The sequence below is a fragment of the Sinohyriopsis cumingii genome, chromosome 14 (genome assembly GCF_028554795.1).
Source record: "Sinohyriopsis cumingii isolate HCF-2022 chromosome 14, ASM2855479v2, whole genome shotgun sequence".
NCBI classification, from domain to species: Eukaryota; Metazoa; Mollusca; class Bivalvia; order Unionida; family Unionidae; genus Sinohyriopsis; species Sinohyriopsis cumingii.
In genome coordinates this window covers 19,676,107-19,699,009 of record NC_142974.1, presented here as the reverse complement: position 1 = coordinate 19,699,009, position 22,903 = coordinate 19,676,107, and the positions used below count along the sequence as shown (strand labels likewise).

Genomic DNA, 22,903 nt, shown 5'->3' with positions numbered 1-22,903 from the left:
ATGGCTCAGAGTGAATGGGTCAAGTTTCATTGCCCCAAATGGAAAGTCACAGCATTGTGTGATAGAAAGTATAAACTACATCAAATGGAACTTGCCTGTTTGCCAAGCTAAAGTAGACATATTGCCCAAGAACATGAACAAAATGCATATTTAGACAGGGCTGAGCAATTAGACCAACAATGTGAAATTACTGAAATTACGTCCATATTCTCCCAAATGGTTGGAAACCAAATCTAAGTTTAAAATCACACGAACTGTACGCTCCCAAGAAGAGTTATATTGCAATAGTAAACCAAGGTTGAATTCCTCATGATATATGTGTAACAAACTAAGAAAGAAAGAGTGGGGACTGTTAGTAAGTGCTGGTGGGAAGCAAAAGTTTTTTCCATGCCACAATTAATTAATAACAGTCAATTTCTCCTGGATATCAATCATATCAAAGTCCCTGAAACTTAGTGGAAATGCTGACTATTACACAAAACGTAGTTATGAAATGATTCTGTCTAATTTTTGTATGACTGTTAAGTTTTAGTTTCATATACAAGTAAATGTATGGCACTGACACCTTCCAGGTCAGGTTTATGGCATCAGGGTTTTCTCCAACTGTTTGTTTAGTGTGTCGAATCATGGGGCCAATACAACCAAATTAATGAGCAGTGCAATAAACCCCACTATAGCTGCAATACACTCCATGATGGAGTTCCCTTCAATAAATTGAACATCCACTAGACTATATGGACATCCACCATGTGAAGTGGACATCCACTATTCATAGTAGACACTTAGCTCTTTTACCCCTTTGTCACAGTCCACATATTAAGTGGGCGATTAAGTGGGCAATCTATGATCCATGGCGTGTGTGCTATATCCTGTCAACCTTGCCAACTATTTGATGCAACTGTTCTGCCACCAAAGCAATTTCACCACATAGTGAAATAAACATTGTAACTTCCATTGACTAGCCTGCACATTTCTCAGAAATGTTCCCAGTTACAAATAGTGCACAGTGGCTCTAGAAATGAAGCAAGTCTGAATATCTAGCATTTATGACTCAGCTGGGAAGAAAACAATTACACCTAGTCTGTTTGCTCCTTATCAGCGGCTGGTATTTTGGAGTTGAATAAGTCTCATCTGGTACATCTATCACTTGGCAAATGGTAGTAGATCTGTTAAGTGGTCAGATCATATTTATGATTTGGGTAAAGGTCTGACATAATCAGTAATTTTGTAATTTGAGGGTAAACTTTGTGATATTTGCAGTTAGTGGCTAGTTGATAATTGGTATTTAATTTTAAGCTGGGTAGTAGATAGTATATAAGGATCAGATAGACAATATTTTGTATGTTGGTAAGGCTAGTTAGTCAAGACAGCTACTCAAAAGTTTCTACATGTTACACAAAAACAAAATCTCTAAACCAAACTGGTCCTCAAATACACAGCTTTAAATTCAAAGGTCTACATTACTTAATTACATACATTTAATATTATTGAAACAAAAATATTTAAAAAGAAGAATGTATGCATGTTTGCATGTGTGCATGTATGTATGCCATGACATGATTTTCAACTTGCAAACCCCCCGACATGGTCGTGTTTCAAAAACATAATTTTCAGTAATCTTCATGAAAAGAAGGAAAAATAAGCATAATGAACTTTCAAAAAATTAGTCGGGGGCAGAGTGGTCTAAAGCGCTCTCCATTACGGATTACTGCCATCTCACCTCTGTCTGCATAGGTTCGAATCTCGGAGTCAGCCAATGCGGGTATGTGAGAAAGCTTGCCAGTAGCTTCTCGTGGGTCGGTGGTTCTTTCCGGGGTTTTCCCGGGTTCTTCCTCCACCATTAATACTGGCTGCCATGTATAGCCTATCATGTGTTTAAAAATGGCATTAAACCCTACAACAACAACATCAAAGATTAGTCCTTAAAGAATTTAACACACCCTAACTATTCTTATTCAGTTAAGTAATCTGTGAAATGTTGGTTGTCTTACCTTTTAATTGCTTCCTTGATAATCTGTATAAAACTGCACAGAGGATAATTTTAAATGGGCTCTAGACAGGATGGCACATTGTTTGTACATGCTACGGACATATCTAATGGTTGTCAAATTTTGTCTCTATCTTTCAGTCTACTTTTAATTTTTCTTCTTCGAAGATTACTGAAAATTATGTTTTTTTTTTAAAAAACACAACTATGTATGTATGCATATATGCATGTCTGTCTGCATGCACGTACATACGTACATACATTTTTGACTGCCATACCCCATCATACATGTATGCATGAATTTATGCATGCATGCATGTATGTATGTTCATATCTACATACATACATTTGTGACTGCCAAATCCCCTACATACATATGTATGTATGTATGTATGCTTAAAAAACTTTACGAAGAGTATCAAATTAATATCAACATTATAGCACTACAACAAAAAGCTTATTAGAACATGAAAAAAACCCGACATGTACACTCAAACATCAAGTGCAATTCTGAGTACCAATGAAGCCAAAAATAGAGATAAATGTCAAGCCAGGTTAAACTGGTCGAATAATGCATGCATTTAGTCAATACATGTGATTTTTCGGACAAGATTACCTTGGTTCACTAAGTTTATTGCAAGTAAGGTCACATTAGCCAAATAATTTGTTGCTGTAAAGTATAAACTTTAGTTTCAGTAAAACAACAGTTAAACTGTCGAGATAAGCTCTTTCTTGGTTAGATGTATGACAGCATTTCCAAATGGATCACTGCTACCTAGCTTAGAAATATGACATTTCCAAATGAATCACTGCTCTCTTGGTTAGAAATTGACAGCACTTCCAAATGAATCACTGCTCTCTTGGTTAGAAATATGACAGCATTTGAAAAATATTGTGATAAAAGTTTAGCTAAATTTAAATTTTTCAGGGAAATTGGAAATTTACTCTGAGTATTTTCATATTATACAGAATACTTTCTTGAGTTAATAGCTACATATAAAAATCAGTACTTGGAAATGGGTAACAATAATCTATCCCCATTCCCTTTGAAAGTTTTACTATTCTCTTCAAATAAAATATCTTTGATCTAAAATGAAAAACAAAGTACCTTGCATTTGAGATCTTTTAATCTCATGTTGTGTATGGCTGTAAGAGCATCATATATTGCCTTCAGGTACTGCAGGTGGCACTTGATGGCCCGGTCCCAGCGTTTCACGCTTTTAATTATGAAATAATTGAAAAACATAATTACAGAGAGATTCATATTAAATGCAAAGACATTTTGGATTGTTTGCTCAGTAATCAAAAATAAAACTGCTTTAGTACCATATTGGTGCCAACCCTTTCTATCAAAGGCCTTTCCAAAATGGTCATTTTGCTAAACAATGCACATATGGTACAAACAGAAAGTCTTTATTATTAATTTTTAATTACACTTATTTATCATATAAAACACTACATCAGTTTATTTTATGTAATTGCACAATTTTAAATCATTTGATTGACAATTGTTTCAATAAAACTCAGAAAAATGTTGTTTTCTTCAGTTAGGTACTGTCTGGTCAACTAGCTCCTATGGGGAGACAACTCTATGTTGGAAGCTTATAGAGTATACAAAAACACTGACTTGGAAGATATATAGTAGAATACATGGCTAATAAAAATGTTGGGGAACTAATTTTTATACTGTGACTAATAAATGACTCAATTTACTTCAAGTAACCTCAAAGATACCATTTCATTTTCTGACTCAAAAAGTCACTTATACATGACCCCAGACTTGAGAGACTGTTTATTACTGCAAAACATGTGACAAGTCAGTTATATATTCAGATAGCATTGATTTGAATTTGACAAAAATGAAGAGCACTGTACTCTGAAACATACACATCACGATAGTACCATGTTTAAATAAATATTATGTTTCTCACCTTTTACAACGTTCAAGACAAAAATGCTGATAATCAACTGAAACTTGTACAAACCAGAAATGTGTCCATATGATACATATGCCCCTACTGTCCTATGGTGCAATTAAAAGGCAAAGTTCACAGTAAAATTGGGGCCATATATCTATAAAACTGATGAATGATGTGATGTGACAATACAGGGCACTGATGGATGGACATGGCTAACACTAGGTACCACTTCCAGACATGACATGATGTGATGTGACATTACAGGGCACAGATGGATGGACATGGCTAACACTAGGTACCACTTCCAGACATGACATGATGTGATGTGACATTACAGGGCAGGAAGGATGGACATGGCTAACACTAGGTACCACTTCCAGACATGACATGTTAGGATGTGACATTGAGGGACTGAATATACAGAACACTATATGCCACCTTACGAAATAAAAACAAAATTTAAAATGTAAAAAATAAAATATCTTTTTTTAAGAAGACAATTCAATTATTTTATCCCTGAGGCCCTCAAACTGAACTACTTTAAATAATAATAAAAATAATAATAATAATAATAATAATAATAATAATAATAATAATAAAGCATTGCTTAAAAACATTAAATATAAAAGCAGAGGCATTAGATATGGCAGACATACAAATCAGCATAACTTGATGTTTAAACAATACAATTTTGCTTGATTGTAGCCATCATTGTGTATGATTAATCTGGGTTACAGCTATCATTACATATGATTAATCTGGGTTACAGTCATCATTACATATGATTAATCTGGCTTACAGACCTCATTATCTATGATTAGTTTGGCTTACAGCCATCATTACATATGATTAATCTGGCTTACAGACCTCATTATCTATGATTAGTTTGGCTTACAGCCATCATTACATATGATTAATCTGGCTTACAGCCCTCATTATCTATGATTAGTATGGCTTACAGCCATCATTACATATGATTAATCTGGCTTACAGACCTCATTATCTATGATTAGTTTGTCTTACAGCCATCATTACATATGATTACTCTGGCTTACAGACCTCATTATCTATGATTAATCTGGCCTACAGTCATCATTACATATGATTAATCTGGCTTACAGCTATCATTACATATGATCAATCTGGTTTACAGACCTCATTATCTATGATTAGTTTGGCTTACAGCCATCATTACATATGATTAATCTGACCTACAGTCATCATTACATATGATTAATCTGGCTTACAGCCCTCATTATCTATGATTAGTTTGGCTTACAGCCAACATTACATATGATTAATCTGGCTTACAGCCATCACTACATATGATTAATCTGGCTTACAGACCTCATTGTCTATGATTAGTTTGGCTTACAGCCATCATTACATATGATTAATCTGGCTTACAGCTATAATTACATATGATTAATCTGGCTTACAGCCATCATTATTATGATTAATCTGGCTTACAGCCATCATTACATATGATTAATCTGGCTGTAAGCCATCATTGCATATGATTAATCTGGCTTACAGCCATCATTATTATGATTAATCTGGCTTACAGCTATAATTACATATGATTAATCTGGCTTACAGCCATCATTAGCATGATTAATCTGGCTTACAGCCATCACTAACTATGATTAATCTGGCTTACAGCCATCATTATGATTAATCTGGCTTACAGCCATCATTACATATGATTAATCTGGCTTACAACCATCACTACATGTGATTAATCTGGCTTACAGACCTCATTATCTATGATTAGTTTGGCTTACAGCTATCATTACATATAATTAACCTGGCTTAAAGCCATCATTACATATGATTAATCTGGCTTACAGCCACCATTACATATGATTAATCTGGCTTACAGCTATCATTACATATGATTAATCTGGCTTACAGCCACCATTATATATGATTAATCTGGCTTACAGCCATCATTATTATGATTAATCTGGCTTACAGCCATCATTACATATGATTAATTTGGCTTACAGACCTCACTACATGATTAATCTGGCTTACAGCTATCATTACATATGATTAATCTGGCTTACAGCCATCATTACATATGATTAATCTAGCTTACAGCCATCACTACATATGAATAATCTGGCTTACAGCCATCACTACATATGATTAATCTGGCTTACAGCCATCATTACATATGATTAATCTGACTTACAGCCATCACTACATATGAATAATCTGGCTTACAACCATCACTATGTATGATTAATCTGGCTTACAGCCATCATTACATATGATTAATCTGGCTTACAGACCTCATTATCTATGATTAGTTTGGCTTACAGCCATCATTACATATGATTAATCTGGCTTACAGCCATCATTACATATGATTAATCTAGCTTACAGCCATCACTACATATGAATAATCTGGCTTACAGCCATCACTACATATGATTAATCTGGCTTACAGCCATCATTACATATGATTAATCTGACTTACAGCCATCACTACATATGAATAATCTGGCTTACAACCATCACTATGTATGATTAATCTGGCTTACAGCCATCATTACATATGATTAATCTGGCTTACAGCCATCATTACATATGATTAATCCAGCTTACAGCCATCATTACATATATTAATCTGGCTTACAGCCATCATTACATATGATTAATCTAGCTTAAAACCATCATTACTAAAGATTAATCTGGCTTACAGCCTACTTAAACCTGCAAGTCTAATATATTACCTGTATATTACAGCCATCATTGCATATGATTAATCTGGCTTACAGCCATAATTACATATGATTAATCTGGCTTATAGCCATCATTACATATGATTAATCTGGCTTACAGCCATCATTACATATGATTAATCTGGCTTACAGCCATCATTACTAAAGATTAATCTGGCTTACAGTCATCATTACTAAAGATTAATCTGGCTTACAGCCTACTTAAACCTGCAAGTCTAATATATTACCTGTATAATCAACCTCTGATGATCGAAACAAATTTGAACTTGAAGAAAAATATGCAGTAAAATTACTGTCAGTCCTCTTCCATAAACCGAGATATGGTGATGGCTTTAACCCATTTTATCCTGAATACGACTGTGGTCGTAATACCTCATTCTATCCTGAATATGCCTGCAGTCGTAGTATCCCATTTTATCCTGATTAGGACAAAAGTCGTACTCTACTACGTATGTGTGTAGTGTCTCTAGAAACATGTGTTATACATCACAAATAGTTGTGTACTTCTTCACCTACACAGAAAATGGTTATAGCATGCATGCGTAGTGAAATTTTAAAGAAAAACGCGGTTAGAAAAAGAAATTGTTGACTTGAAAATCGATCGATAAAATGACGGACAACAACTCTGATGTAAACATGGATGTTCATAGCGAGGGTAGCGACAATGAAGTTGATGATTTGGATGATTCTGATGATAATATTGACTTGAATGTTCAGTTAGAATTGAATAAAGTTGATGAAAGAGATGATGCATGGCTTCATGCACTTTTTGACAGCGATTCGGAGAATGAAGCTGACTTTGAAGGCTTTCAAGAGGAATTGAATTTATCAAACAAAAATGTTCACTTGAGTAATTACTTGGACAATTCTTATCAAAAGAGTGTTCATTTGGGTAATTACTTTAACACTTATCAAGACTGTTCATTTGACAAATTACCTGAACAAATATTATCAAGTGTTCATCATTTGACCAATTACTTGGACAATTACTATCAAGAGTGTTCATTTGAGTAGTTACTTTGACAATTATTATCAAGAGTGTTCATTTGACTAATTACTTGGACAATTATTATCAAGAGTGTTCATTTGAGTAATTGCTTTGACAATTTTAATCAAGAGTGATCATTTGAGTAATTACTTGGACAATTATTCTCTATTTCCATACAGCCACATCTTTGTCACTTCATTCCAGTCAAATCCCAGCCCATGTAACTAGTGGAAACACAATCTACTGCTCCATTCTCCAATTAGATTCAGCTAAATGAAATTTGGTTTAGAGTGCTTGCTTTATTTGTCTTGTTAGATATTTTCAAATAATTAGCACAGCTTCCCCAGATAAAACACTATGTTTTCTTCCATTGAAATAATTTATAAACATTTTTGGGGGGTCAAGGTATGTGGGCATCATGGAGGTTGTTATTATGAATATTCAGTACGTGCAATGAACTATCTCACTGGTAGATTGATTTGGCTTGCTGAGGGCACTTGTTTAAATTTCTGTTTCAGCTAGCAACATATGCATACCTGTTGACCCCTTGAGATGAAAACCTGTACACCAGACCAATAAAAATAGTACATGAAAAAATGTTTTCTTATATTATATAAGATCAACAGTTTAAAACCAGCAAATGCATAAACGAACTAATTTTAAACACATTTACATAATTATTTACATATCTGAAGCTTTATTTTATTCTTTTGATTTTTAGTGTGTTGTAACACACACACGTTACTATATGCAACACATGCACCCTTTACACTTTTTAAAATATAATCTGGAGTTTCAAGTCTATGCAGCAGGTATCAATGTTTATTTTACACTGTAAAAATTATTTTATTGTGCCTGCATTCAGGGACTTTCTACAATCTGTATTTTTTTCATCATTGAGAAAGATCTCTCAGTCTGCAATGATGTGAGGCAAGGTAAGCAGTCGCTGAATAACTAATTTCAGATCTGGGAAGTGGATGCCATCAGTACTAATTGTCTGGCTGATAGTATCTAGCCAGTAGCTACACAAAAATTCCTTTTCTGGTGATTGTCTGTTAATACAGGCATACACTCACCAGGCAGCATGCAATAATCCTCAAATTCATCTTGAAGTGCTTCGTGATTCAGGTGTGGAGCAACTCAAAAACAAAAGTGTTGCTTCTAGTATATAAAAAAAAATTTCAAGGTGTAATATTATCTTTTTTGGATTTATCATGGTCTCATTAATACACATTTATATTTTTCCCTCATAAACCCTTGGTTCTACATTGTAAGACCTTGAACTGATCTTTAATTTTGGGCATTGAGGTCTTACTGCCCAAAAGCGACACTGTGTAGCATGTTCTGATGTCGATTGACATCGGAACAATAAGTAAAATTTTCAAGATTATCTCACACACTTGGCATCCCATATCGGCGCTTTTCTGCAAATTAAAGTTATAATGTTTAAATCAGACTTTGCTTACACTGCTGCCTTTTTCCTAATAAATGCAAATTCCCACACATGCAAATGGACAAGTTTTCAAGTTCCTTTGGCCTCCATTTCAGTTGGCTTGAATGCGATGGAAGCCAGGAATAATGAAATCAGTTAAAAGGATCATAAGAATCTTGAACAAAACGAAGATATCTAAACACTTTCTTCAATATTAATATCTTTGTATTTGTTTCGTTAAAAAAGGTCACTTAAACTTAATCCAATTTCAGCATTCCCGACTTCCATTACTTTCAAAGGCATATCAGTTATTCCACAATTGCTTGCACACAGCTAAAAAAAATATTTTGGATTGTGCTCGATGTTAAAATTTTTGTTACTTCCAGACTCCTGGGATTAGTCCCCCCCCCCATTTTAATTTTATTTTAAAAAACACGAATTTCTTTAAGAAACAAAATGTACAAAATGGTTGTACGATAGTACACTAATGAAAATGAAAAAAACAATAACTGTACAAATTATGGGTAACCTGTACAAGTTGACAGGTATGCATATCACATAAATCAACATATAACAAGTAGTTCAACAACCTGTGGCTAGCACAGATGCCTGCCTAAATTAACACAAAGAATAAAGAATGCATGCCAAGCCCCATACACATACATTACCTCATCATTTTTGCTCTGGCCTTTGAAAAACTATAAAAAGTACAATATTTGCTGTATCAATTTTATGATATTGCCAACAAGCTTATGCAAATTGTAAAAAAGCATTTTCATTCTTGACCAGTAAATTGTAAAGAAGCGTTTTAATTCTTCGCCAGTGTAAACTGTGACATACATTTTGTGGACTACAAGAGAGACATGTTCTTTGCTAAGGATATTTGGTGAATAGAGAGAAGAAGCACATTCTATGTATAATATATGGAAAGAACATTTTCAAGCACATTATAATGCATCAAAATTAAAAAGGTCTCGGAGATTTTCATAGACATTTAACATTAGTTTGTATATTACAATAGTTTACAAATCTGTCTGCCACTTGCAATATTACAACAGTTTACAAATCTGTCTATCACTTTCTCTGATTATATTACTTAGCATCAACAGAAATGTGTACATTTCAATTTTTACCTCAATTAATCACAGATTAAAGTCTATATTCATTAATTTTTCTCTCATAAAATTTAAAAATGGAAACTTTATGAGCAGCAATCATTACAAAACAGGTCCACACATTTTAAAGAAGTCTGTCCAAAGAGAGTGCTGATTATTAAATTACTATTATCCCAAACCACATGCATACAGGAATTCATAAAACAAAATAAAATAGCCAAAAAACAAAACATTAAAGATATTACTGAAAATTAAAAACTTTGGTGTATCGATGCAGGAAATCAACGAGAAAAACGTAAAATAAAAAACGTAAAATAAATGAACAAGCAAAACTTAAGTAAATGACACAACAACAAAACTTTGCAAGCTACAAGCAAGCCATACCTAAGATAGCAGTTTCTCAGTCATTAAAAAGGAAATATTTTATATAAATGTACTAATTCAGTCTCACTAATAAGGGATTCTACCATGCATATACTAATTCAGTCTCACTAGTAAAGGAGACTATTATACATTTACTAATTCAGTCTCACTAAAAGGGGATTCTATTGTGCATTTACTAATTCAGTCTCACTAATAAGGGATTCTATTGTACGTTTACTAATTCAGTCTCACTAATAAGGGATTCTATTGTATATTTACTAATTCAGTCTCACTAAAAGGGGATTCTATTGTGCATTTACTAATTCAGTCTCACTAATAAGGGATTCTATTGTATATTTACTAATTCAGTCTCACTAAAAGGGAATTCTATTGTACATTTACTAATTCAATCTCACTAATAAGAGATTCTATTTTACATTTACTAATTCAGTCTCACTAAAAGGGGATTCTATTGTACATTTACTAATTCAATCTCACTAATAAGGGATTCTATTTTACATTTACTAATTCAGTCTCACTAAAAGGGGATTCTATTGTGCATTTCCTAATTCAGTCTCACTAATAAGGGGATTCTATTGTAGATTTACTAATTCAGTCTCACTAAAAGGGGATTCTATTGTACATTTACTAATTCAGTCTCACTAAAAGGGGATTCTATTGTACATTTACTAATTCAGTCTCACTAATAAGGGATTCTATTGTAGATTTACTAATTCAGTCTCACTAAAAGGGGATTCTATTGTACATTTACTAATTCAATCTCACTAATAAGGGATTCTATTGTACATCTGAAGGAATATTTAAGCTATTTAGGGATTGTTACCTTTGAAAAAAATCAAAGCTGCAAAGCACAGGTGGTCATCCCATTATGCCAGTACCATGCAACTTGATCAGCTTTGTATTACTGTAACAGAACAAATAGTCTCTTTTTTTTTACTTCCAAACTTATACACTCATCAAAGGTAGAGGTCTCAATTTGCTGGCACTGAACCAGCATCAGAAAACATCTGATGAAAATGGCACTACACTGTCCCAGGATTTTTAAATAGGAACCATGACTATACCCACATTATGGAACACGCAGCAGTATATGGTGAGGCTAAGTTGTAGTGAGAACCACTGTATGTAGCCTCTATTTTGATAAGGGTTTATAGTGAAGACCACTTTATGTAGCCTCTATTTTGATAAGGGTTTATAGTGAAGACCACTGTTTGTAGCCTCTATTCTGATAAGGGTTTATAGTGAAGACCACTGTTTGTAGCCTCTATTCTGATAAGGGTTTATAGTGAAGACCACTGTTTGTAGCCTCTATTTTGATAAGGGTTTATAGTGAAGACCACTGTTTGTAGCCTCTATTTTGATAAGGGTTTATAGTGAAGACCACTGTTTGTAGCCTCTATTTTGATAAGGGTTTATAGTGAAGACCACTGTTTGTAGCCTCTATTTTGATAAGGGTTTATAGTGAAGACCACTGTTTGTAGCCTCTATTTTCAAAATGCTTTGTAGTGAGGATCACTGCATGTAGACTCTATTTTCATAATGATTTGTAGTGAGGATCACTGTATGTAGATATTTTTCATAAGGTGTTATGATGAGGACCACTATATGTAGGTTCTATATTCATAAGGGTTTATAGTGAGGACAAATGTATATACACTTTATGTTCATAAGGTTTTTTTTAGTGATCACTGTATGTAGATTCATTATTCAATTAAAAACATAAACCTCTAACTCAAAATAGCAAAATTAATCTTTAAAATGTGCTTTTGTTGGCTTCATGGCTACTTGTTGTGCAAGACAAAAGACTGCATAATGAATGTAGGTTTGTTTTGTTTGCTTTAAAACTCCACTAGTCTTAACCAATAACGACCTATCTAGCACATGTAGACAAGTGGATTTATTGAACTCTGCTTCAAATGTGGCTTACTTGTCTGCCATAGCAATGCGATCTTCCAAGATTTTGTTTTCAATAAATGCCATATGGGCAACTGACTTGAAGTGGGCAGAAGTGAAGTAGGGAGAATAGGTAATCCGTTTGTGGCCTGGCGTGACACTCCTCTTGTCTGCTGATGACTGCGGTGACGTAACAATAAAACCTTAAAAAAAAAAAACGTCTTAAGGAAATATTTTTTCTGAATGTAGAAGAAACTATCATGCTTATCACAATGTTTTGACACAAAAATTATGAGATTTTCTATTTTAACTCAAAATTTTTATCAAATATGAAAAAGTACATCCTTGCATACTTTCTGGTATCAAAAGCTGCATCTAGAAAATGTATTAAAGCAAATGGCTTCACCAACCAATTCCTTTTACACAGGTGTTAACAGTATCTTAAAATTCTTTCCCCTGTTAAGGTGGACAGTGTGCATTCAACTCAACCTCAAATGGTTAAGGCCCTCACAAAGTCAAAATTGCCACCTTACTGCTGGATGTTTTTCCTGCACAGGTTAAGCAAGCTACAATCATCTGCTGCTTTCCAGTGAGTAGCTATTTCAATAATGTGTCTTGAACATTTTATTTTCCTTAAAGCATCTTTTATTTATTATTCTATGAAAACTTATGATTGCAATTAAAGACACAGATGACAACAGCATATGATTATTCAAGGCAGGTCACTCCTGTAGGGTCAGATCTGTTTATGCTCACTCTACTCAGCCTAAAATTGCATTACAAAACCCTAGAACTAAGTATTAGGATGAATGGAATGCATAGTGTTCATGTTAAACAAGGAAAACCAATGTAACAAGGATTACCAATGAAAAAAGGATTACCAATGTAAAAAGGATTACCAATGTAACAAGGATTACCAATGTAAAAAGAGCAATCATTATCCATTATTTAGTATGTTTGCAGAAATGTTGGGTTGGGTATGGGGAGGGTAAACTGATTTTATTCATGTAATACTTATCTGTCATCATTGCATAACTTACCTTTTCCATGGCAGATTACCCTCCCTGATGTAATAAAGATTCATCCTCTCATAGATAAATGTTCCAAAACTTTCCAGAAATCTCTAGACCAAGATAACAGATCTAGTCTACTCCCCACATAAATGGCCCATGTGCAGTAGTCATCCTCTTTTTTAAGGAAACATACTACTAGTGGGACATCAGAAATGGGTGGAAGGAGAATCTGGCAATTGAGACATGTAAGTATTTCATCATTTAAAATTAGCTATACACCACCCCACAAACTGTTTTAATAGATGTAATAAGTTACCTGTTGCTATTAATAGTCCACAGCTGAATTTGTCAGTTCAGATGGAGACTGAAAGCCTTTATATAAAACCATTATAACAAGAAATTATTCACCATTACAGAAGGAATGTCCAATACTCCAAGTTGGTATCCACTTGGACCACTTTCTGTGCCATAACTATGGTTCCTAGAGAAAGTATACCTTTACTCTGGTGCACCAAACGATAAAGGTAGAGGGAGGAGAAGGTAGCGTGTGACCACTGTCTTCATAACATCCTCCAGTGAAGAATGAGGTTGCGTGAGGTTCATGAGGTAGCAATTACCCAAAAGGTTCCTGTTGGTAAGGGACTCATAAGCTCTCATGACTGTCGGAAATAATGTATGCTAGAATATCAGCAGAGCCCTTTACAGAAAGGAAATCTTGCCGCCTACCTTTTCTTCTACCTTTTAAGAAAAGCCAAAGAGAATCATAAAACTGTAGCTGGGCATTAGAGACAATCCTGATCTTCTCCAGCACAGACCCAACTTAAGATGGGGATCTCTGTCATGAGTGGATCTACCATTTTTTTTTATTTTAATGTAAGAAACCAAGTTGCCAAAGGAGAAAAACTGACTCATAACTGCCACTGAGCATTAGGCAACCTTGACCTATAGACAGGTGTGTGAAACATGCTGCTTAATCTCGTGGACCTAAAGAAAGCAAGCAAACAGTTTTAAAGGTAAAGCTCATGAAAAAATTTACCCAAAGGATTAAAGAGGTGTTCTGATAACGACACAAAATGTTTGACAGATTCCATCTAGACATTTGCGAGCAAGACAATGGTCACTGCACCAACTGCAAAAGATGCTCCACTTTACACCACTGACCTCACAGAGTGTCTCCTGACCTGAATGAATCACTTGACAGCTTTGCTTGAAGGCTTGTCCCAGTGGAGATATCACTTGAGAAGAGTCAAGTGTTAATGTTGAAAATCTAAGGAGGGGGCCCCTGTACTGTAACAGAAGATTCTGCCTATGAGGCAGTATCATGGACTGGTCAATCAGCAGGTCAAGGTTCTCAATGAAAACACTGAAGCCACTGAGGCACTATGAAAATGAGCTGAGCAGAGGAGGTCCTGACTTTGTGAAGCGCTTGCAAAAATATTGTTAATGGTGGGAGGGTGTAAGCAAACAGATGATCCCACCTTAGGCTGAAACCCAGGCAAAATAAATAAATACAAAATAAATAAATAAATAAATAAATAGAATTAGCTGAGTGCAATCCTGACTCACTATAAATGAATGGGAATGGTGTGCAGCCACCTGAACCACACAAGCTGTGCTACACCCCTTTTTTTATGAGTCTGAAGCTTGACATACAACATTAACCAATCAATCATACCATTTTTTTAAAAGTTGTTTTGAAGTATATATTTTTTAATTTAATTCTTGAGTAAACAAAATATTTCTCTTGCTAAAGCTTTTAAATTTATAACTAATAAATCTACTCATAATCATCTGAATGAGCCAAAAAAATTAAAAGTGTAAAACAATTTACAGAAAATACTTTACAGCTTATGGTAACATGAAATGAATGAACATTTCATACAAAAATATTTTGAGGAAAATAACCTGATCAGAAATTGATATTCAATATTTGTTGTATAATTTATATACATATCCACTTTCAAAGTACCTTGAATGTAACTCAAATTTTGAGACTAACTGCCAGATTGGTAGTGTCATTAACCCATTACCTCAAGTAAGCACCTTTCGATGCCTCTACTCCATTCTCATGGAAGCACCTTTTGACGCCTCTAACAGATTCGCATGGAAGCGCCTTTTGACGCCCATACACCGTTCCTATGGATGTGTCTTTCAACGCCTGCTGTAAACATCAGCCATTTTGAGCAGGTTTTTGTAGCACTGCCTCTGGGGAAAACCCCATATTAGAAACTACACTCATTGGTGTTAATGACAATTACATCAGATCACATGGTCACTGTTTAAGATCTGGTTGAAATCTGCTATTTAAAGTAACTGAGTCGTATTCTCCACTCTCCAAAATGGAGGCACTGGATTTTATTCAGTAGTTTCTTGAGTTTTCACAATTAGAATCACTACTAAGAAAGCTTCAATAACTTAGGTTAAGGCTCTGATATTGATGTAGGTAGCAATTAGTTTGTATAAATTATCAAATTCAGTGATGTAGACGCAAAGAACCTTCAAGTATGAGAAATGGCAGCTATGGTTGGTCACACAGCTTCACTGACTTGAAGGTGAACAAGTTTTCCCAAGATTTTAAAGCACATAAAAAATTATTCCGTGAAAATTTTTTATACAGCTATAACTATAGGATTTTATTTTAAAATCTTTCTATACATAATATATGTGTACACAAAATGTAAAATGGTTAAAATGGATGTTAAACGTAACATATACTACACTGCTTAACAGTTAACAGGCAGGCCTATGTGTAAGTGGTCGCTACATGTACATCATTGGGCTGAAGAGGTATACTCTCTATGAGGCAAAGGGTTAATTTCTCAATTTGATGCTTGAGGAAAAAAAATGTTTTTCTTGCTAAAATGTTTCAAATTTAAATAGTAAATGTACTAATCATATAAATGAGAAAACAAAATAAACATGAGTCTAATACATGTACAAAGACAATACAATATTTAGAATTTGCAGCTTCCAAGTAAATTGTTGTGCTGAAATGATCATTAAACTATTCACATAAGAATATTTATTGGCAAATATTCAAATTGGACATCGGTCTTCAAATATTCAAACTGGACATCGGTCTTCAAATATTCAAACTGGACATCGGTCTTCAAATATTCAAATTGGACATCGGTCTTCAAATATTCAAATTGGACATTGGTCTTCAAATATTCATTGCATAATTTGTAAACATGTCCACATTTTTTGAGACTTGGTGCCTGATTTGTAGTGTCACCAAGTAGTGACATAATGTGTACATCTACACTAAATGACTTGAGTATTTATCTTAAAAGTAATTAAGTTACTAACTTGTGCAAAAGTGTGGGAAGAATGTATTAACAACTACTAGTCTTTATTAAATCTGACTATTTTTGTTGGCATCAATTTGTATGGCTTATGGAAAATGCTCACATTTTTGTTGGTACTTAAAATCTGCAGGCTGGAAAGTGGTCCTATTGTTTCCACAGAAAAAAAAATGTACACTGCATTTTTAAATCTGTGGTTGACAGTAAACACAAAAAACAATAAAGCTAGTACACCACAAAAAATGGCAAATTTGCAGTTTCACTGGTGACTAATGAAAATGAAAATGTTACCATGTCGACCTGGCTCATTGTACAAGTTAGCTGGCTCATCAACAGTGAAGTCAGGAGTGAGATGCTGCACCGAGACTGACCGGATGACCATGTCTGCCTCCTCTACCTTCTGTTCCAATGCACGGGCATTACGTTCTTCCTACAGGAGAAAATTATTTGCACTACTACTTCTACCATTAGATTTGTGCCTGCAATCATTATCGTATTCGTATATCCTCCCATTTCTTGGTACCCTCATACGAATTTTAAAAACAAAATGCACCATGGATACAAAAAATGCACACAAAAATGTCATTTCATTCACTTATAATTTCTAATCTGACTGTCACAAGAAGGTCCCAAACACTGCCAACCTGTTAGCATTTTGAATCAAAGGGGAGTTCCTTTAGTAACCCGGTTGCCATATTTGCATGTTTTCAAGTACAGATGTGATGAAATGCAACATCTTTAACAATAAATCCATAGATTCTGGAGTTACATCTCTTTGAACACATGCATACAAGAGTTCCTCCTTTCAACGTGTTCAATATTTTATAAATATTAAAACTAGACATTGCAAATACTGGATGCAGACAACACAGTTTTTAATAAAATGGACTTTTCTAGAAACCAGGAAAGGAAAGTGGTCACGATCAGCTTGTCTGCTTGTTTACACTGGGAATGTCTGTTTGGTTTGAAACCCCAATTAAATGACAGTGTTAGGGATCTCCTGATGAAATTCAGGTTAGAAATAAATTGATGAATGAAATTACTATTAATGAGCTTGTGCAATTCTTAAATTCTTGATGCTTTACACTTTTACAAACAGCAGGAAGGTACAGACAATGGGAGGGTGTGCAAATACTATGAATGCCAAAAAACTTTTCTGATGATAATTCAAATTATAAATTATACAACAACTGATGAGTGAAAAATTTAGTGGCATAAGTTTACTATTATCTACTGATCTCTGAAATCACTGATGTCTGTACTGTAATATAAGGTTGTATGCACAAATACTACAGTTCCTAGCAATGTAATGTAAAAATACACAGTTCACATTTTCATTAGTTTCAACAATTTTTTTAAAATAAGACAAAAGGAATTATGAATTAAATACCAGTAAATATCAAGTAATGACTCAAGCCAGATCCAGAATGAAAAATTATATAGGGCTGCTCTTTTTTTTCTTCTGTACACTAGTTAATTGAACATATTAGTGTCTGCATGACAAAAATAGGCGACATAAGCAATTCCAGCACAAGCCTAGTTACTACGACTACTACTGCTAAAAATAACTATAGCAACTACTACTACTGATACTACAACTATCAGATTGCATGTAATTTTCAATTCCTTCTTTTCTGGCAAACCATCAAAGTCTTTAAATTTGTAGACACATAGGTCATGTGACTAGTCTGTCCACAAATCCAAAGAGATTGTCAGTTCCTAGTTTAAACTACTTATTCAATTTATTTGGTAGTTTTTCTAACAGTTCAGGAGCTTGTGTCATGGAAATGCACCGCAGTCATTTTAATTATCAAGGATAGATGCACCATCTTTGTTGCAACTCTGTATTGACATTATGGTTCATGACCCCTGAGACAAGCATTTTACTGGACCTCATGTCATGGGCTTGCTGAGCAATCAACTAAATTAGCAAGGCTAGTTTCACCTTCTTTGTTTCAAATGATGTCACAAGAATCATGTGACACAAGCATGGTTGCAAACAGACCAGATAAATAACCAGTATACTGCTAATGAACAAGCTGTGACAGCAATAATCTCATCTAGAAATAGCAATAGGTGCTTGCAGTCACGTTTAAGATTTTCTTAAAATGGCAACCTCATTACACCTAGTAGTTTCTCTGCTTTCATATATAAAAAGCCAACATTATTACATCCAAATGGATTCATTGTTACAAGGTCATCTGTCAGTTTGGCATATATGCATTGCTGATTTTTCACAACATATTTTTGACAGAAATGAATGCATAAAAATGATGGGTACAGAAGGTTCAGTGAAAATGAAAAATTAAATTATATTTATTAAGCTGAAATTTGATGACAATTTCATTGAACCTTAGGGATAACATGACCTGCCACCCTCCCTGTGTCGTATCTTGTATCCTATGACTTCTCTAAAGACTGACCAGTAGTGTGACCTAATGCATCATCTCGTGTGATCTCTAAAGACTGACCAGTAATGTGACTTAATGCATCATCTCGTGTGATCTCTAAAGACTGACCAGAAGTATGATCCCTAAAGACTGACCAGTAGTGTGACTTAATGCATCATCTCGTGTGATCCCTAAAGACTGACCAGTAGTGTGACCTAATGCATCATCTCATGTGATCCCTAAAGGTACTACAGGTTGAATGAAATTATTATCAAATTTCAACTTGGTATGTATTGATTAAATTTTCCAATTAAACGTGTATCAGCAATCCCTATCATGCATTGAAAGTTGTTTATCATCAATACATACAGTGTATTAAAACTGCATATTTTTCATGTTGCCCACACCTAGCCCTAGAGTCAACAACTTTATATCAAGGACACCAACTCATAAAGGACATTAGTCATAAACGCCTTACCTTAAATTAACATACTCTTAACCTGTATATAATAGGCACTTGTCCATAATGGACACAACTGTGTGATCCACTGAGTATCTTTAATAGTCAGGTTTTGACTGTATATGAAAATGGAGAGAATGATTGTAATAATGATACTCAAGATGGAAAATCTGTTTGTTGATATCACATATGAAACAGCTCAGGCATGTACCTCCATCGTTCTGACATGTTCCTCATATGGCATTCCTGCACTGACTACAATGATCTTGTTTTCTGACTCCACAAGGTTCTGCTTTATTGCTGTAAATCCTGCTGTCGGACTCACAGTGCCAGTCTCTTCACTCTTGGTATAGGGCACTTGTTGTTCAGCCTATGGATAAAAATGCCACTGTAGACAACTAATTTCACTGTAGCTTAAACCCTTCAAATTGTTCAGCCCAGCATATGTATGATCAACTTTTTCAGAAAGAAAGGAATTACTTGAATTATATAAGAATAAAACAACATAATAAGTTCAAAATCTACAAAAAAGTAGTTTAGTTATCATTATTATGCTTTTATATATATATATATATATATATATATATATATATATATATATATATATATATATATATATAATAATAGTATTATATATATACTATGTATATAGTGTTACCTCTTTGTAATGCTTTGCATGGAAGCCACAAGAAAGACTTGCATTATAAATCAAGGAACATTATAATGATGGATGAATCCAACAAGGCAATGACATAATAGTCCTTAATAATACAAAATTAATGTACTTACTGATTATAATTGGTTCTTGATAGCCAAAATTCAGACAAGTCAATGAGATATATGACCAGACCAGCATTAAAAAAGGTGGCAGTATGTTGAATAGTTTTATAGTAAGGGTACAATGTTTATATTCCTCACCCACCCACCGATATTCCTCTGCTCACTCCATTTATTAAGAAAAATATAGTGAACTTTTCATTATTTTCATTAAGATAGTAATTCTGAAGCAGAAGGATGAACAGGACTCGGCCATTAGTCAGCATGTTGGATTCTTGACCAGTATGGTGCTGGTCAGATTCCTGCTGAAAGCTGGCAGGCTGGCTAACATGTTGTGTCCATTATGGCATTTATAATAGTCCAACTGTGCTGGAGCAATTCATATGTTGATGTGCCATGCATGACAAGAAGCAATTATAAGGTGATGTTCCATGCAACATGCATGACAACAAAGAAGCAATTATATGATGATGTTCCATTCAACATGCATGACAACAAGAAGCAATCGTATGTTGATGTGCCATTCAATATTCATGACAACAAGAAGCAATCGTATGTTGATGTGCCATTCAATATGCATGACAACAAGAAGCAATCGTATGTTGATGTGCCATTCAATATGCATGACAACAAGAAGCAATCATATGTTGATGTGCCATTCAATATGCATGACAACAAGAAGCAATCATTATGTTGATGTGCCATTCAGTATGCATGACAACAAGAAGCAATCGTATGTTGATGTGCCATTCAATATTCATTACAACAAGAAGCAATCGTATGTTGATGTGCCATTCAATATGCATGACAACAAGAAGCAATCATATGTTGATGTTCCATTCAACATAAAAAAATGCATGACAAGGGGCAGAAAGGCAGTGTATTCGATTATGACCTGTTGTAAATTTAGGATCATTGCATAACGATTTTTGTAAGTGTAATTTTCCTTTTTGGTTCATTTACTACATTGTTAATTTACATGTACTTTCACACACTGTTATTTCAACATACCCCTTTCATTATTTGATTGCAGAACCATTTTGTTATTGAATCATAATGCTTACCAATATATGCCATAGTTCATAACACTACGCCATCGAGCTTTAATAAAGGATGTCATAATAAGTTGATGAAAGCAGTTGACATCTGCAAACCACAGTTCTAGGATCAGGCTAGAGGGATAAAAATGATACCCTCTGTATAGTAAAACCTGAATTGAAAGGACAATGTTTTCACAGACCACCTGTCATTTGTGAAAAGATTTTTAATGCACAAATAAATGTTGTGATATAATTTGATGAATCTAAGAACATACCACTTGTTTTGAAACCCCTTTCTTGCAGACGCGATGTCTCTCAAGAATTTAAACAAGAATTTTTCCATGCTAACTGCCCATAGGGATTTTCATCAGGCTGTTTGTCTATAACCTTTATACAGTACAGACTGCTCTACTGAAAAGATGAACTACCAGGGTCAGAAGACAAGCAAACATTATGTTTATTGATTAACCTTCCTATGCTCCTAGTTTTTTCTTATGCAATGAGTATCAAGGGAAAATCAATGTCTGTGAGTCATGGACCAAAATGAAACTTACCTTCCAACCATACCATGCTGTTTTTAATGAAACAGTCCTTAAAGGTAACTTATGGTACAGTTGTAACTTTATAGTATTTCTGACCTGCCTTGGTTCATGCTCTCAACAGGAATTTATAACCCATACATTATAATATTGCAAAAATCTAATAAGATCACCAAAAAAAGTGTTCAATTGTATCTACTTTAATTTATTCATCACTGAAAAATGTTAAAACACTGGCTAATTTATTCGTAGGCAACCATTTTACTGAGTGTGTCAAAATATATTTCTGTAAGTTTGTCTATGGTTTGTGCCCCTGAAAAAAAACTACATAACATAAGATTAGAATGAGACGATTAAGTCAAGGTGTCCCAGTATTATAAATACTTGCATCTGTAATATATTTCATTGGTTTAAGAAGCATATTAACTGCAGTAAAACGCCTATAAATAATGATGGCAAGATAAAAAAGTACATGTTTATTTATTTTTTAAACGCTTTTCAATAAAAGCATATTTAAACACATGGTGACATTTTTAACAGATTTGTTTTCATGCCATTTCATAAAAAAAAGGTTTCCCCTATATTAAAATAATTCAGTAAAAAATTTCAAACTATAGTTTTCTATTAGATTGTGGGGTTTTGGGGGATACATAATTTTTTTAAATCCCTGTAATATGACTTAGTCACTGGGCCAGGAACACCATTCCAAGGTCATTGGGTTACAAGTTCAGCATGCAAATAACTAAGCCACAGTGACTCCTGGTTCCATTAGTCATTATTTATGACATGCAATGGCATATCTGGTGTGCTCCATTAGTCAGCTTTTAGTACATGCAAGGGTACATCTGGTATACTCCATTAGTAATATTTTGTCATTAGTCATCTTTCATGTTGTTAATCATCTTTTATGA

General features: G+C 34.2%; 1 protein-coding gene across 4 annotated transcripts in view; it reads right to left on the bottom strand.

Moving 5' to 3' along the window:
* LOC149783372 (uncharacterized) overlaps positions 1 to 22,903 on the bottom strand; it is a 97,980-nt gene that overhangs the window by 52,910 nt on the left and 22,167 nt on the right. For 2 of the 4 annotated variants that reach the window (XM_089931601.1, XM_089931602.1), the window contains exons 5-9: positions 19,848 to 20,006; positions 17,078 to 17,216; positions 12,503 to 12,671; positions 9,745 to 9,774; positions 3,096 to 3,204 (exon numbers count right to left, since the gene is read on the bottom strand). In XM_089931601.1, the coding sequence (XP_089787727.1) occupies positions 3,096 to 3,204; positions 9,745 to 9,774; positions 12,503 to 12,671; positions 17,078 to 17,216; positions 19,848 to 20,006 (606 nt within the window). The remainder of the gene's footprint in view (positions 1 to 3,095; positions 3,205 to 9,744; positions 9,775 to 12,502; positions 12,672 to 17,077; positions 17,217 to 19,847; positions 20,007 to 22,903) is intronic. The other 2 variants (XM_089931604.1, XM_089931603.1) reach the window with 2 other exon arrangements.